At 43.8% G+C, this 17,526-nt stretch overlaps 2 protein-coding genes across 9 annotated transcripts in view; both read left to right on the top strand.

Moving 5' to 3' along the window:
* Positions 1-17,526, top strand: part of RpL35 (Ribosomal protein L35) — a 343,229-nt gene that overhangs the window by 150,373 nt on the left and 175,330 nt on the right. The gene's annotated exons all lie outside the window — the stretch shown is intronic.
* Positions 1-17,526, top strand: part of LOC139052370 (golgin subfamily A member 1-like) — a 231,397-nt gene that overhangs the window by 83,055 nt on the left and 130,816 nt on the right. For all 8 annotated transcript variants that reach the window (XR_011509873.1, XM_070529459.1, XM_070529462.1 and 5 more), the window contains 3 exons: positions 3,242-3,337; positions 6,970-7,128; positions 11,737-11,889. Coding sequence is in view for 7 of the 8 variants with exons in the window: in XM_070529459.1 (XP_070385560.1) it covers positions 3,242-3,337; positions 6,970-7,128; positions 11,737-11,889 (408 nt within the window). In the remaining variant the exon portion in view is untranslated. The remainder of the gene's footprint in view (positions 1-3,241; positions 3,338-6,969; positions 7,129-11,736; positions 11,890-17,526) is intronic.

Below are 17,526 nucleotides of genomic sequence, written 5' to 3'. Positions count from 1 at the left end.
CATAGATTGCATATGCCACAGTTCGCTTACCACCACTAGCCTTGTAGTAAAGAAACTGAAGCAAAACAAAAATTAGCTAACCCTGCTGCTGTCAAAGTAATTATTATTGAAGCTTCGCAGACCTTACGCTTACACACAGATTCTCGCTAATTACCTCTGTACTTAATGTGTTCATGAACATTCCCCCGTATCTGTGTAGTTCGTTCATAAATTTCTGTCACCTTTTGATGAAACTTGCACAAGCACCTCGTGGACAAGTCAGAAGTTAGTACCATGTAGCATGTCGCCACGGGGCAGGATCAAATGGGCTGCGCCAAACTGCTTTGCGAACCATCATAAATTCTTATGTCTCCGAACTGGAACTGAACCATAACGAAGTCTGAATATGTTTAACTCGAACCAAAGTGGCATTTTTTCCGGTTCAATGCCTTGGTCCATTTTACTGTGATCTGCGCTTTTGATGGCCACATATCATTTTGTTCATCTCATGCTCAGCTGTCCTATGTACACTGCACTTGCTGCATGTTTCAGCAAGCAACCTTTGAACTTATGCCAAAGTTTAAGCTGTCTGTCATTGAGTCCACAGTACAAATTGGGGGTCCTGGCAGCAGGACACCACTTCAGCAAAAATTTTAAGAAAAAGAAATTAGTTCGATGCTACTACTTGATGTGGACAAACTTTTTCTCCTGTGCATCAGGGCAAGCCTTTCATAACTTTGTCTCACCATCGTTGTCAGCCTGTTTTTATGTCTACTACAGGATGAAGGCCTCTCTCCCAGCGATAACCACGTGTCACATCAGCTGATTCTATCCTACACCTGCAAATTTCCTAATCTCAGAACCCCAAATCCTCCGCTGCACTAGTCAGTGTTTCCCTTGACACCCATTCTGTTGCTCTGACAGAACACTGATAATCTGCTTTATGCATAGTATGACCTGTTCCAACTGCTCTCTTGTATGGTGGCAGCACCACTGAGAGGATGACAGAAGGAAGTAAAAAAAGGACATGATTCCTTCTGGCTTAATCTAAGTAGAACTGCCACGATGTAATGAATGTCCAACAACTTGCCCCAGCTTTCTGTTGTGATCTCAACTTCCCTTTAATCTCGTCTAAACCATCAGCTACCCCTGTTTGATCTCCAATCCATGTTGCCATCTTCTTTTCTTTTTGTATTATGCTCATAATTTTCCTGTTCCATATTTGTTTCCAGCTTCTATTCTGAGTTTGTCTAAAGGAGAGTAAAAGTTCATTAGTTGCCCTTGTGTGCAGTGCTGGTTGAATATTTTTTTTTTCTACCAAGGTGAGCCGTGCATAAAAATGAATGTATAATGATCATAATGATCATTCTTAGGAAAAATTCAGCTTGCCAAAATGCTGCCATGGTGTGCACTGGCACGGTCTCGTCTGCACATGTAGAGTTCTCCTAGTGCATGCATGATGTGCTAGTTTGTAAAGTGTTCCTTATGAAATGTTGTAAGTGTTCTTTCTGTGCCCCTCCCCTCTAATATGCTTTAAAGCCTTGAGGATGCAACAAACAAACAGAAATTGGGGGTTGGAGAGTCACGCATAGAGATATGCTAGGGCACTCTAATAATCACAAATATGTTTCTTTGGGCTAGTTATAGCAACATTGCAAGTACATACAGCGCAAGAAGACAAAGTGAGGAGCGAGATAGGACAGCTCTTCATCCTGTCTCACTCCTTGATGTGTGTTTGTCTTCTCATGCTGTGGTACATGTACTTGCAAGCACTCTAATGCTGGTATTTTGCAGTGGAAATATGCACAGCCACAATAGCATGCATGGCCACGTTTTAACATGCCAGTGGAATAAACATGGGTGTCCTTTATACGAACGTGTAACTTGCGCACCTTCTTTTTTATTCCTGGGAAAGCTGTAAGGAGGGTGTTTTATAAAATTGTGACAACTACGGGAAAATATGGTATTTTTTATTTATTTTTCACTTGCATGATAGTGAAGTATGGTATTTGACTTCAGCAGAGTATTTCACACAAGCTGAGAACAAATTGCTTTGTGTCTGAATCATTACAAATGTGTACTTGATCAGGTATTGTTCACAAAAATTGAAATATAAAAGTTGAAAAGCATTCTGTATAGGAGAAAAAAAAGTGAAACCTATATATCGCACTCTCCATACAGGCTATTTTTATCAAGAGCATTACGTGGCCTCATTGGCCACTTCTACCTCCTCGTGGCTGCCTGTAAAATGATCATAAGCAGCCTTGCATGTTTTCATTTTACTTATTGAGCATATTTTGTACTGGCATCTTCATTCATGGCCGACCAGGTCAATAAGGTTCACAGAAAACAGATGCTTCTTGGAAAGCCTCAAAGGCTATGCGTGTCTCATATGCAACGCTGTGTGTTGGTAAGGCTGATAATTGGACAATCTATTTTGGTAGGTGTGGGCATGGCAAATTGGGATGCCTAACCTCACCAAAACTATAAAAGCATGTTTCTGGGTATTTTCAGTGAGCAAATATAAGAGAAAAAGTAGCTTGGGCTTTTACTGTGTCTTTATTCTAGTGCAAGAAAAATTTATCGGTAAAAAGAGCCTCTATTTGTCCCTGTGGTGGCTGGATGAAAGACGAAAGAAATAACTAAACATATAGGGGAAGACGGAGATGTAAACAATGTATTTCACTGCTACGGAGCAGTGAAATATGGAGAAGTTGCTAGCCCTTTAGCAGATGACTGGGGTGCCTGGCACTTAGTGGATTTGACATAGACCCCAGAACATTGCCTCAAAGATATTCAGTTCACTGCGGGTGCCACTCAGTCTCTGAGGCCATGCCCAGGCACTGTGCTGGTTCTCAACGTTAATGAGTTCTGCTTCATTTCTGGTGAGCAGTACAGTGGCGTTTCTTTAGTTTTAGTGTCAAAGATGTCTAGTTTTGTGAGCTTATTGCATTGACTTGTATTTCAAGCAGGAATTTTGCATGGAAGCTGCTCGATATGTGCACTATCTGAAACCAGGCTTTTTATGCGGTGCAAGATCTCAATGCAGTTGGCATTTAAACCCCATAAGTTTGCCATTCATTCTTTCTTTTTTCATAAAGTAGTGAAGCATTGGAGAAAAGGGCTTGGCCTCTGTAGTTTATCATTCCCTCTGTCATTTGTCAGAGAAGATAACCATGCTCTTCCCCAGATGGTGCACTTCTTTCGTTACCTTTCTTGAGTGCAGATTCTGTTGTTCCAATCTGTGATGTTTGTGGTGCAGCGCAAGGAGCTAGAAAAGAAGCTGGACGAGTCTCGACAACACCTGTTTGAGGTGAAGACATCCTGGAGCGACAAAATCAACAATCTCGAAGCTCAGGTACAGCTTAGTATAGAATATTTTCCAGGGCTGTCTGAGTGGTAATGCTTTTCCAATAGCTGCCTTGCTCTCAAGACCAAAAGTTAAACCTTGGTATAACGAACTTCAGTATAATGAAATTCTCGATATAACGAAGTATTTAACTTTTTGCAAACTGTTCATAGAACACCATGTAATTATGACCTCAGTATAACGAAGTGTGTTTGTATGCAATTTCAATATAACAAAATTTCCCTTCCGCAGCAATGGAATGCGGAGACAATAAATGGAAACTTCTGCAGATGAAGATGGTCAAATGATTGAATTACAAGCGGTTCCTTGCAAACAGGACACCTCTCAAATCGTGCGCGGCGCGACAAGAGCAACCGCTGAAGCCGCATCATGTTCCGTATTAAGTCAAAGTGCGATAAGATCCTATCGCACCCCGCCCTCTGCACTTCGTGCTTTAGGTGTGAGGGAAAGTGTGCGATGGTGAGAAAGAAAAATGGGTTCACGCACGAGTGCCGGCTCGCGCACGAGCAAAGGGAAAGAGGGGAAGGGGATTGAGTTCACGGTAACGTAATCAAGCACTTGCGAGGAACGAGGTGGGCTGGAGGGGTAAGTTGGCGTGCGTTGCGATTTCTGGTGCGCGTTTCAGCCGTGGCTGCGAATGGCTGTAAGCGCGGCTGAACGCATACGCAGCTGTGTACCCTGCTGTAGAGGTAATCTGCCACCTGTGCAAAGGGTGGGCGTGGCACCATGTAAGCTGTCTTCCCGCACGTTTAGTATTGAAGGTTGTGTAATTTTTAGTTTCAGTGACCCGTTGGAGCGAAAACCAGAAGCATTCGCTCCCCTCTGCCAGCGCTTTTCATGATAGCGTCGTTGCATTGCTAGCGACGCTATCAGCCACGGAGGCGGAGTGCACGCGAAAGCGTGGCTGCTTTCGCTAAATTCGTACCACTTGTGTGAAGACATCGTCGACATGGCATGAAACCGCATCATTTGTCGCCGACTCCCAAATTCATCGAAACGAATTTTCTCATTAACCCTTTCAGGCGCCACTTGCAATTATGCATAGAAAAAAAGCTTTTTATATATAAACATTCTTTTTGGGACCTAAGAAACACAAAACCATCGAATTCTTGAAAGTTATCATGAAACTTTATTATTTGCAACATCGTACACAATTGTGTACACAGTGCCTCGGTGGTCACAAAATTCAATTGTGGAATGCGAGGAAGCAATTTCTCTCTTTCGTCAGGCACAGTGGCACGGCGCATTTCATGCAGAATATCCGGGCGCCTCGTGTGCACTTCTCGAGCTTGCACCTAATTCGCACCTTCTGGTCGCGGGATTCGGGCCAATGGTCAAAGGCGTCGCAGTGCCCGTCGGTGCAAGGAAGCGATATTCTTGCTTTTTTGCCCTATCTTTGGTTGTGGTGCTTGGATCTCTGCAAGAGAAGGCCTTCCACGCTTTTTCTCGGGTAGTACCGACTTAATTAATGCTTCCGCATGTAAGCGAAAATTAATCAAATATAGGAGTTTAGCTCTAGGCAGCGTTTGATTGTCGCGGTGGTAGTCCAGCAAATAATTGCAGGTACCCAGGTTCACAAAAGGAAAAAGCACTCTCAGTGTCCACTTCTTCAGCTTGCGTTTCCCCTGCAGCAGCATCTTCCTCTTCTGTGAGGTTGGTGAACGCAGCTGCAACGCAGGCGTCGGTGGCTTCACACGTGGCTTCTCCTTCGTCACTTTCCCCGACGTCTGAAACATTTATCAGCAATGAGCTCCAAAAGCCTTTCAGCTGTCTTTTGGGTTTTCTTATGCTTGTTTGCACTGTAGAAAGTAGAACGACGAATGGCCAAAAAACCTGGAAAGAAAATCAAAGCAACTCTCAGCGTTCTTCATTTCTGCAGCGACCACGGCGCTTTGTACACAATCGTGTACACATGCGCGTGCGAGCTTTAGCGTTCGGTCATCTCCTCAGAATGGATGAAATTATTACTCCTCGGTACTTCATATGATGCACAAGCGCGTCTAATTTTTTTTTGCTTGCCACAATAAAAAAAAGCGGCTCTAAAAAAATAAGAACTTGACTCACCGCTCTTTGCTGCTCCAGCGTCCACCATTTCTTGTTTTGATATGCACATCTTCACCGAAATGCGACAGATGGTGCCCAAAATGCACATGGTTGTCAGTTGAAAGTTTGGGAATGCGCTAAAGCCAACCTAATAAAAAATTGCGCGCCCTAAACGTGAAAAAAACACCAGAAATACAATGTACACAATTGTGTACAAGGCGCCTTAAAGGGTTAAAGTTTGCTTTTTTTCGATTGCCCAATAATTCCGAAAAATGGTGCGGCCCCTTTCCATGTAAGAAAAATTGATCGATGATAGCACTTATTTGCATAAAAGGTTCAATTTCAATACATTGAAATTTTGATATAACGAAGCAAATTGCCGATTTTACCTAATTCGTTATATCGAGGTGAAACTGTAAAGCTATCACTGACCAAATAGTTGTGGCCAAAAAATGTAAATAGGGCATGGGGAGAATATATAAATGCATATAGACAGGATAATGTTTTGAAAGGAAACTTGAAGGGGAGTGTGATCAGTCTGTGCTTTGGCGTGTCCTGCTTCGTTGCTGCACTTTCTTACCTGTGAAAGGGTTTGCTATGCCCACAGCAGCTGCCATTCTGCAGCATCAGCCATGCTTGACAATTGCTATGACGACAACCGCAATTCAAACAGTAACGATATGGTCCCGACACATGTGCACTAGGAGACAAGTTTTGTATTAACTGCTTACCTGCTAACTTTTTTAAGTTGCAAAGAATCCATGCAAAAATGAAATTGTGTTGCAATAGTACCTGTACTGCCCCCTTGCAGCAGCATGAGACACCACATGTCACAATAATAGCCTCCTATGCGTGTGTGTGTGTGTGTGTGTGTTTAGTACTGCAAACAAAACTCCTACCGAGTTTCACTGGTAGGTATATAGCCACACCTTTCAAGTTGTTCTGGTTGTAAAAGGACACTACAGGGGTACTTGCTTTCGAGTAAATTTATTCAACAAGTTCCTGAAGCAAGCAAAAGCAGCAACAGCACAGTCATTGAAGACGTCTCTGTGATCTAAAAGTAAAGTGTTGATGGATGTTTTGCTTGTCAGTCGCAACTAGTCTAAGGTTTCTGGCTGTACTATCCCCTCCTATTCTGCTGTTGTGTCTGCTGGAATTTTTTTGCAAATTTTAAATTTCAGTTTGGCAGTTATGTGACTGGAAACTGAAGTAGTGCGTGCTCATACATCACTGGTTTGTGACCCTATGCTATGAGCTGGGAGATTATGTGATAATCAGGTGTAAATTACTGCTGTGTGGTGCTCAAATCCATCCATCTTTTGTCACTTGTTCTGAAGAAGAGTCAGGACAGGTCTCAATTAATGGCGTTGTCATTAATTATTCGTCACAGCGGGCATTTTTAGTTTCATTTCATCAGTATTGGGCACAAAGTGAATAATCGAAGCATTATAAATCCAGAAGCAAAAAGTTGGTATTTATTGGTATTTATTTATTGGTATTTATTTAAGCTGGGCCGTCAGTGCATGAACCACTGCCTTGTAGGTTTAATCCAGAGTTTGCTATTTTCCTTTGTGTAGATCTTCAATCTGAATGAAAAGATGGCTGAGGACTCCCAGGAGTACAGTCGCATGGAGAAGCTGCTGGCAGAGGCCCAGCAGCTCCTGAAGGATCAGCAGCAGCAGCGTGCCAAGCTCGAAGAGCAGCTGCTGGCCAGGGACACTGAGATGGCAAAAATGGTAAGGCTGCACTCAATTGACCTCCAAGGGCCTCTGACCTCTATGGGCCTCTTTGCACTAGCACAGAAATTATGGTGTACTAAATAGGAAAATTAAGACCAAAGCGCCTTTTAATGTAAAGCACTAGGGTTAAGGATTGGGTGAGTTGGTATTGCATTTTAAAACTGGTGCAGCGCAACGTAGAAAGGAATAAACAAGCCGAGCCAGCCACATGAAATAACAGAGTGCTGACTTCCAACTGGTTTATTGACAAGTTGCACGAAATGTTTAGCTACAAGAAAGCATCAAGAAATCTCATCACAACACTTCACAATACGTCACACCGATGGAAGGCTACACCATCGTGAGTCACAGAACGCTCAGTTTTGTCATGCATGGTTAAACTGATCAAGAAATCTTGCTTACTGTGAACAGAGGCACAAAGATGATGCGCTAACACGCATGCTACCAGCCCTTGCTATGAGATCAGCATCAGTAATCTCCCGTGTAAGTTGTGATTCGTGTCTTTTTAGCACTTCACACCGATAAAAATTCGGCTTACATCCACAGTCACTACAGTTAATTCGTTAGTGTCCCTGTACAGCTCGGTGCACATGGTAGTCATGTTCTTTTAGCCTTTCATTAATTCTTTCTGTACCGCACCTATTGGGCACCGTTAGCCCGCTAACGATGGTTTAGAATGCCGGTTTCGACACTTTCTGCGCCGCCCACGAAGACACTGCGCTATCGGATGTGAAGGAGGACAACTATTTATTTGTTTTCTAAGCACTTCGATTTTTCCCCCAACGTGGTGATTTTTTAATGCATTCCGAAGTTTTCAGTATCATAAAAGTAGCATGCAAAATTGGCCGCCCACTATTGATGGTTTGAAACGCTGCTTTCGAGACCTTCCGCGCTGCTCATGGACACTCTGCGCCATGGGACATGAAAGAGGAGAACTATATTTTTGTTTTCTAAGCCGTTCGCTTTTTTCCGGCAAAGTGTTAATTTTTTAACGCACTCCAAAGATGCTCGACCGTCAGAGTAGAAATCAGAAATGGCCGCCTCGGGGAGTGGCATGTGTCCTTCGAAAGATCTCATATCTCGTGACTTTGCTGTGTTTCTGGCTAAATTAGATAAATGTTAGATAAATGTTAGATAAATAAATCTAACAGCTTTTTTCTGAATGGATTCTAATTTGGAAATATCCTGTATGCGATAAGGTGACCACACTCCAGAAGCATACTCTAAAACAGGTCTAATGAGTGATTTATAGGCCGTAAGCTTGCACTATTTAGTGCCGTGTTTTAAAGTTCGTTTTAGGCACCCTAGTTTTCGCATCGCTTTAGAGCAGACTATATTGATGTGATTATGCCAACTAAGGTTAGTTGTGATAGTAAGTCCAAGGTATTTGAACTCGTTAACTTCGTTAATACTGTATCCTTGTGTGCTATATGTAAATTTTAGGGGCTGTTTCTTGTTAGTAAAAGACATTGCCACAGTCTTGCTGAAGTTAATGCTCATCTGCCATGTCTTACTCCAGTCTGAAAAGGATGAAAATATGTTATTAAGCACTTCTTGATCGCGAAGAGTATGAATGTTAGAATAGATCACGCATTCATCTGCATAAAGACGTATTTTCACTTCTGTGTTTCTGGCTACTTCAATAATGTCGTTAACATATATGATGAATAGGAATGGCCCTAGACCTGAGCCCTGCGGCACCCCTGACGTAACCTGGGCTATAGAAGAGGTTTTGTAATTAAAAGTGACAGATTGGAATCGGAGGTGCAGGTAATCGGATATCCAGTCAATTAGTTTATTACAAGGAAAGATTGCAGCAAGTTTTAGAAGCAATTTTTTATGGCTTACCATGTCAAATGCTTTTGAGTAGTCGATAAAGATCGCATCAAGCTGACCGGGGTTATTTAGTGATGTGGCTATGTCTTGTGTGAATTCTAATAACTGCGTTGTTGTAGAAAAACCTGCTGGAAAGCCATGCTGCTGTGGAGACAGGAAGTTATTTGCCGTTAAATATTGAATGATGTGCTTATGGATGATGTGCTCGAGTAGTTTGCAACACGTGGGCAGCAACGATATAGGCCTGTAGTTAGTGATTAGCTGTTTGCTGCCAGATTTGAAGACAGGAATAATGTTAGCTTGTTTCCAAACACAGGAACTGTCGACATCTCAAGAGATTTGTTAAATATAATTGTCAGGTACCGGGTGTTCCATTCAGAGTATCGCTGTAAAAATTTGTTTGGCACTCCGTCAGCTCCAGAACTTTTTGTAGTATCAATTGTTAGTAATAAGTTGAGAACACCAGTGTAAGTTATAACGAGAGTAGAAAGCTCCGGTAAAGTGTTGTTGACGCAAAAAGGGGGATCGACGCCGTCATCCTGACAAAATACAGATTGAAAGCAAGTGTTGAAAGTTTCGGGAATAATCACCGGATCAGAGCAAGGGCGATCGTTTATGGTGGATGATGAAGTGTCGTGAGCAGCCGGAAGCACCGTTTTCCAAAACTTTGATGGGTTTTCTTTCAAGAATGTTGATAACGTGGTGTCGAAATAAAAGTGTCTGGCTTCGTGCATCTTGGTTTTTAATTCGGACTGAAGCAGGTGCAGTTTTGAGCATTGGTTGCTCCGACTCACGTTTTCACGTTTGCGGAGCCTTTTGATGTGCCTGATAAGATGAATAATGTCCCTATTATACCAAGGGTGCCTCGGGTTGCGTTTCACACACTTTTTGGGAACAAACAGCGAGATGCATTTCTTAACAATGTCGCAAAACATATCAAACAACTCGCCCACACTGCAAATGCTGCTACATTGAAAAAAACCGTCATAGGAGGATGCTAGAATATCAGCAGTGGAATTGTCATCAGCATGGGAAAAATCATTAACAATCCGAAAATCAGGTCTGTTGCGCTCACAAGTGACATCAACTTTCAGCAGAACTCCTTTGTGATCTGACAGGCCTTCTATGATTTGGCAGTCATATCCGTTTTGTAGTAACTTCTGGTTAAGCAGTTGTGGAAGGGCAGTATTAAATATGCAGCGACTGTGTAGAGACTGTGTCAGGGGTTATGGTTAAACAAAGTTAGTACCATCACAAAGTATTTTATTTGGCGCTAAACATTGCCTACATACAGTACACACACAAAAAAATTGCATGTACATACCTGCGAGATTGCAGGTGCAAGATATTTTGCGTGACTTTAGACACGGAATTGTGTCGAAAGTTCTGTTATTGAATGGACACCAAATATACTTTGTCCCTTCCATGGAATAGTACTGAAAACACATAATGGACAAGCAAGAAGAGACAATCGCACGCACATGTGTTCATCTTGTCTTTCCTGTCTACTGTGTGCACGTGTGCGCGTGCGTGCCATTACACACAAGCTGTGAGCAACCAACTTGTCCAACAGTGTTTTTCAGGTATCCTGTATTTTCAGTCTTGTGGATCAGGTGCATGTACTTGTTTTGTTATGTGGTGCGCAGCATTCACTGCTTACGAGAATAATTGGTGACACTTATGACTGTTTCCCTCCTTGTGCATTTTATCTGTTCATTGCTAACGTTTGTGTAATTTATAAGAATGGACGATAGGGCTAATTAGTTAATGGTCAGAAGCTTGCAGCACACAACAGCGGGAAAACAAAAGAGACACATGTACGATCAGCATAAATGCAAACAAACAATTTTGAAACTACTGCGACGCATTGCTCCATTTCCAGGTTCCCCTGCATTTGTAATAGTGGCCTAATTAAGATTCCAAAACGTACACTTGGAGCTACTCCATGCTTACAAACTACAGTGATTACACTGTAGTTTGTAGTTTACACAGTGTTGCCCTTCCAATTAATTATGCATAAAAGGCATTCTTTATCAGTTATTTCTTGTTGGCATTTCAATTTATGCTTATGGTATTTACACATGCATACGCATGCAGTGTTGTATAAAAGGCCAATGTTCTAATAAAGGTGCAGTTGAATATCAGTGCTGTATGTATATGTGTGTCTCTTGTTTTGTTGTTGTGCACTGCAAGCTTTTGCGCCTGTAAAACGTGGTCCAGTGAGAGAGTCTTCTGCATTATTAGCTTCTCTTGTGCTCAACAGCTGGTGCAACTTTTCAGAAACCCTGTGCGACTTCTGGTGCAGTGCCCTCTTTTCTTTCCTGCCTTTTCAATACCGACACATGTACTTGTTCATCTTTATCGGGTGACCGCGTTTCACCATCTAACAAATGATATCGCACACTGCAGTACGTGCCCGCATGCATCGGAAGTTTCTCTAATGTTATCAACGGTTCTAGTTGTTGTCTGTTGTCACCGCACCTTGTGTTATCGATTGCATATATGTGCGACACGAATTGTGCAGTCCTTTATAGAAGACACGCGGGCACCAGTGATTACTCTGGAACCTTCAGTGACTCATGTATAAAAGCCAACGTGCTTGATCCGCTGATCAGATTTTTGACGATCACCAACTGTGTTCGCAGCGATCATTATTTTTTTAGTGTGACTTGCTTTTGAGGGCACTGGTTTGCCCAATAAAACGCTAGTTTTGTCATTCACAGTTTTGCTGCCTTCTTCACTGTCATTACTATGTAACAATATGTCTAGCGGCGCAGCCATGAAGAAGAGCTCCAGCGGCAGCGTGCACTCCAGGACTCGCAGCTGGATGAGTTACGGATGCAGGCTGCTGACCTACGTGCGCAGCTGACCCAGGCCCAACGGGACCGCGACCGGGAGACCAGCCAAGCACAGGCACGAATTGTGAGTGGACCACATGTGCAGTCGCTGTGCGCTCTGTTTGTGGACTGTTTCGAAAACCGTAGCGAAAACTGTAATGTAGCTGCTCTGCATGACTTGCTCTTGTCTGCAGGCAAGAGCAAGTGTGTTGTGTCTCAAAGTTGAACATCTCCAAGTGGCAAAATGCACAAGCAGAAAAAGTAGGGTCTTGTTACCATAAAACCCACTTACAGTTAATTATGAGACATGCACATAAATGTTTTCTTTATATATTCAGTATCTTGATGTAGTCATGCTTGTGATTAGGAAATTTTTGTAATCATCCAATTAGGTTCATCCCTACACAAAAAAACTAAGCAAGAGCCATCTTTTGCAGCTGTTGAGGACTGCAAACAAACTATAAACCATGTGAACTTGAGTGTTTGAACCCAGGGCTCTCGGACAGCTTAACCGGGGCCCAAGTGTATCCCCTCTCATTTTGAAAAATGAATGTGTCAGTGGTACCTGTAAACTAAGCTTTTTCATTTTGTGGAGCTGAGCTTTGCAGAACAGCTGACTCACCTAATTTCGGGATTAGTCCCTCTGGCTGTCATTCACACCTTATTTAAAACCAGCCCCGCTTAGAAGTTCTGGCAACAGTTGCACCTGAAAAGAGCTTTGCTGCTGGCTTTCTCCTGCGTGGTTCAGCCCAGTGCTGCAACAACTGCACGGGTGTTGCTATTCTTTAAATATCAAGGGTAAAGGTTGGAGTGCTGATTATAGGCATGAAAATATATTGACAATGCTGTGCTCTTGCGTATGGTGGCACACTCCTGTAAAGCATCAGTACATTGTGCCATCTTAATGCAAAAGCATGTATTGAGGTCATACGTAATGCATAAAATACACATAGTGATGTACTAATAAGAAGCATGTAATGAGGCCAACAAAGCATTCTTTGATGGCAGTCATCTTGGAAAGATCCACTTTTGTCAGAGTTTTCACATTAAGCCATTCGTTAATTGCATTGCAGAATGGCTGTTTCTTTAGCACCTTCTGTATTGTCTAACGTGGAACTGAGATTCAGCATGCAGCATTTGTCATTGTTGTTCGCCAAATCGGTAGTCTTGCATTCAAGTAATTTGATTGGAATCTGCAAGGTCAACCTGCCTGGATTGTTTTCCAACAGGTTTCTTATTAGTGCATTTAACCAGCTAAAATTGGAGTGTGATCGACTTGCCAAACTTGTACTATAGGGAACTGTGTTTCATAGTTATAAAAGGGAGTTGACCAAGTCTCGAAAGACGACATTCGAGGTTGTCCCCAGAATGATGTGAGTATTTACAGTGCCGCACGGTTAGCGGTGCTACCTTCGAGCATTGTCATGGGGCAATTTCGACTTCATGGTGCAATTTACCAAGCGCATGCCACCCCACATAGATACACGCTGTTTCAGCAACATGGGGTCTGGCATTTACTTTGTAGTTCACTGTGTGTGAAACAGTGTGTAAATGCTTTTCTGGTGTCCTTGTAAGAAATGTGTGGGTGTAAGAAATGAGTGGCTAGAGTTCTAGGCAAACAACTCGATTGCTTTGTCTACAGGAGGCTTTGCCTTTCCTTTTGTGGAAGGAAATTCGCTTGTGTAGTGTAGAAGTTGCTGTGTTAAGGAGCAACATCACTTGTGCTGTGTGTAGTGTGGGCACGCTTGCCTTGTGACGTGACAGGATCTTGAGGGTTCATTAGGATGTTTGCGAATTCCAGGCAAACAAGGGACAGTTCCTCCCATGTACCCTTTCCAGTAACCTAGAGCTAACATTTCATGTGGCTGTGCCTGTGTTTTTGAACAGAAGAGCATGCTGAAGTAACCAGCGAGAGTAAGTGCAAAATTGTAGTGTTCATATCTTGCTGCAAATGTCACGCATTTGTGCTAACATTGCCTTTTCCCGTAGGGGCGTCTGTGTCAGCAGGCGTTTGGCGTGTTGTGACACCACGTACCCGAGTACATGAGGGTTGGCCCCTCCCGCGTGTAGCCGTGCGCGGCTTAGCCGTGTCCGGGGAAAGGGGGATCCTGCGGGTTGAGCCGATGCCGGGTGTTCAGACCTTTAAGGCCCCCCAGCGGAAGCAACACACCTCTTTGGCCTCTGCTTCACGTAGACGGCACCCCCGGACTGACCCACCTGGGGGAAATCGGTAGTTGCCTTTTCCTGTCTCTCTCTCCCTACTACCTTCGTCTTTCCCTTGCTTTCCACCTTTCCTGTCTTCTCTTGGCTTCTCTTTACTTCCAATTTTTCCAGGCAGCAAGGGTTAACCTTGTTATTTCATATTTGGTTATAGTGATGGCGTACAGCTGGCGTTTACAGGACCTGTTCTTACAGTCCCTGTAGCGTCCCCTTGTAGGACTCCACGGTGGGTGGCTGGCATTATTGCCGAAAATTCAATTCCTTTATGGCAACGTCCTTCCCTCCGCTTCCTGATCGCCCTCAGAAAAGAGGGCGCACCGATGAAGTATTCCAGTTTTTTAGTCGGCAAAAAGAATCTTTCCCTTGTTTTCACATGATCCACTCTGAAAAAACCAGCTAAACCAGTGCGAACAATCTCCCCATTCCTTGTTTCTAAGACATTGACTGAAGTCTTTAGTCCAGGTTATAAGGCGTCGAGGATGGCAAGCGGTGATCTCCTCTTGGAGCTCCGCGATCAGAAACATTATGAGAAATTGACAAAACTTGTGTCATTTGGGGAAACCCAAGTAATTGTAACCTCGCACCGTACGATGAACTCAAGCCGCAGTGTTGTCTTGGACAATGACTTGCTGGAGCTCACTGAGGATGAACTCTTGGAGGGCTTCAGTGACCAGAATGTCATAAATGTTAAAAGACTTAAGATGAGGCGTGACAGCAAAGAAATCAAAACCAAGCACCTGATACTCACATTCAGCTCAAGTATTCTGCCCGAGTCTGTAGAGGCCAGGTACATCAAACTTCGTGTTGGGCCATATGTGCCAAATCCCCTCAGATGTTTCAAATGCGAACGTTTCGGACACAGTTCGCAGAGCTTCCGAGGCCATCAAACCTGTGCAAAGTGCAGTGCCCATTAACACACATCTGAAGCTTGCGAGAACAGTCTCCATTGTGTAAACTGTGAAGGGGAGCACGCCGCATACTTGCAGTCGTGCCAGTCTTGGAAAAAAGAAAAGGAAATTGTCACGATCAAAGTGAAAGAAAATATATCATTCAAGGAGGCGTGCAAGCGAGTATCCTACCTGCCCAAGAACAGATTTGCCGAAGTGGCGTGTCAGGGGGCCGCACCACAACGGTCTCCGGCGGCTGTCCAACCCACACCCAGTGAGACGGCAGTGATGCCATCCCCCCCCCCCCCCCCGGCGGCTGCAGCTAGCGCTGCAACGCCAGCCCGGCAGAAGGGGCCATCTACCTCCGACCTCATAGGCCTCGTCCAACGTGCCGAGGCCTTCACGTCAAACAAAGCCGCGTGTCCAGCGCCTCACAAGAGGCGATGGACACAACGACGAGCCAGACGGCGCCACCAGCACCTTAAGGAGCGGTGAGGCACTCTCAATCGCTCCAAAAGAGACAAAACTCCCGTCACGGCGCCCGCAAAAGGCCCGTGAGCTAATCCTCGTCTCTTAAACATGCAGCACCCAACACATATAACATAATGGATAAACAAATACTGCAATGGAATGTTAGAGGACTTCTCCATAACCTTGACGACATTAGAGAACTAATACACAAACACAATCCCAAGTAGTTGTGTGTTCAAGAGACACATCTGAAACCCACACAGACAAACTTTTTACGTCAGCACATAATCTATCGTAAAGACCGCAACGAGGCTAACGCCTCCGGCGATGTTGCAATAGTAGCGAATAAATCTGTAGCTTGTCAACAGCTCGCCCTCTAGGCACCCCTTGAGGCCGTGTCGGTTCGGGCAATGCTTTTTAACAAACTGGTGACTGTGTGTTCTTTATACATACCGCCTAACTATCACCTGAAAAAAAAAAAAAACAGATTCCATAACCTAATTAATCAGCTTCCTGACCCCTACATACTTGTAGGTGAGTTTAATACCCACGATATGATGTGGGGAGATTGGCGATGTGACGCGAGAGGTCGATTAGTTGAAAATTTTCTTTTGACCTCTAGTGCCTGCCTGTTTAACAAGAAGGAGCCGACGTATTACAGTGTCCAACACAACACATATTCAGCAATAGACCTAGCAATCAGTTCTTCTTCTCTTCTGCCCCATCTAGAATGGTCCGTGATCAATAAATTGTATGGAAGTGACCACTTCGCTGTACTAATCTTAAACCTGAAAACTCTGCATGAGAACCCTCCGCATATTCCTCGATGGAAATTAGCATCGGCGGGTTGGGAGCATTTTAAAGAATTGTCTTAATCGTCTTATTTACCACCAGATTTGATAAATAATTTTACTATAGATGATGCCGTTGCATATTTTACTGCTTTTATTATTGATTCAGCCGAAAAGTTTATCCCGCAGACGAATGGTGGTTCACCAAGAAGACGTGTTCCCTGGTGGAATGAAGACTGTAGAGAGGCGCGAAAGAGACAGAACAAGGCATGGGGCATATTGCGCAGATCGCCTAATGCCGCAAATCTAATTCACTTTAAACAAATTATGTCACTGGGAAGGCGGACACAACGTCAGGCAAAGAGAGAAAGCTGGGTGAGGTTCCTCTCTGGCATTAATTCGTACACGCAGGAGGCGAAAGTGTGGAATGGCTTGAGAAAGCTACAAGGGCAACAAATCCATCCGTTGCCTCTGGTGAACGACCAGAGGCAACGGATGGTTCCCCAAGAGGTTCTCCCGGATGGTTCCCCAAGAGAGTCTGCCTTGCAAGACCAGGCAGACTCTCTTGGGGAACACTTTGAGCGTGTGTCGAGTTCAATACACTATTCCGAATCTTTCCTTAAATACAAAGAAATAGAAGAACTGACGCCATTCGTACGTAAATGCAGACACAACGAAGCATATAACCAGCCATTCAGTATTGCCGAGTTGAGAGGTGCTTTGATCTCATGCAAGAGCATTGCACCGGGACCTGACCGAGTCATGTATGACATGATCAAAAACTTGCACACTGACACACAAGTTACACTACTCGCACTATTCAATGCTGTTTGGGCAGCCGGATACCTTCCACACACATGGAAAGAAGCAATTGTGGTCCCTATTTTGAAGCAGGGGAAAGGCCCATCCCTGGCGGCAAGCTATCGCCCGATAGCTCTTACAAGCTGCCTGTGTAAGCTTTTTGAAAAAACAATTAATCGCAGACTCATACATTTCCTTGAACTCAACAATATACTTTATCCCTATCAGTGTGGCTTCAGAGAAGGCCAGTCGACAACAGATCACCTTGTACGCATTGAAGGATATATTCGGGACGCATTTTTACATAAACACTTTTTCTTATCAATATTCCTTGACGTGGAGAAGGCGTATGACACAACATGGCGTTACGGGATCTTGCGAGACTTGTCGGGAATGGGCATCTGTGGAAATATGCTGAAAATAATTGAAAGCTATTTGTTGAGTCGAATCTTCTGCGTGAAAATCGGCAACGTATTGTCACGACCTTTCACACAAGAAACTGGTGTACCCTAGGGAGGCGTGCTTAGCTGCACGCTCTTCATCGTATGAACA

Source organism: Dermacentor albipictus, unplaced genomic scaffold (assembly GCF_038994185.2).
Source record: "Dermacentor albipictus isolate Rhodes 1998 colony unplaced genomic scaffold, USDA_Dalb.pri_finalv2 scaffold_22, whole genome shotgun sequence".
Lineage (NCBI taxonomy): Eukaryota > Metazoa > Arthropoda > Arachnida > Ixodida > Ixodidae > Dermacentor > Dermacentor albipictus.
This window is presented reverse-complemented; position numbering and strand designations above follow the sequence as displayed.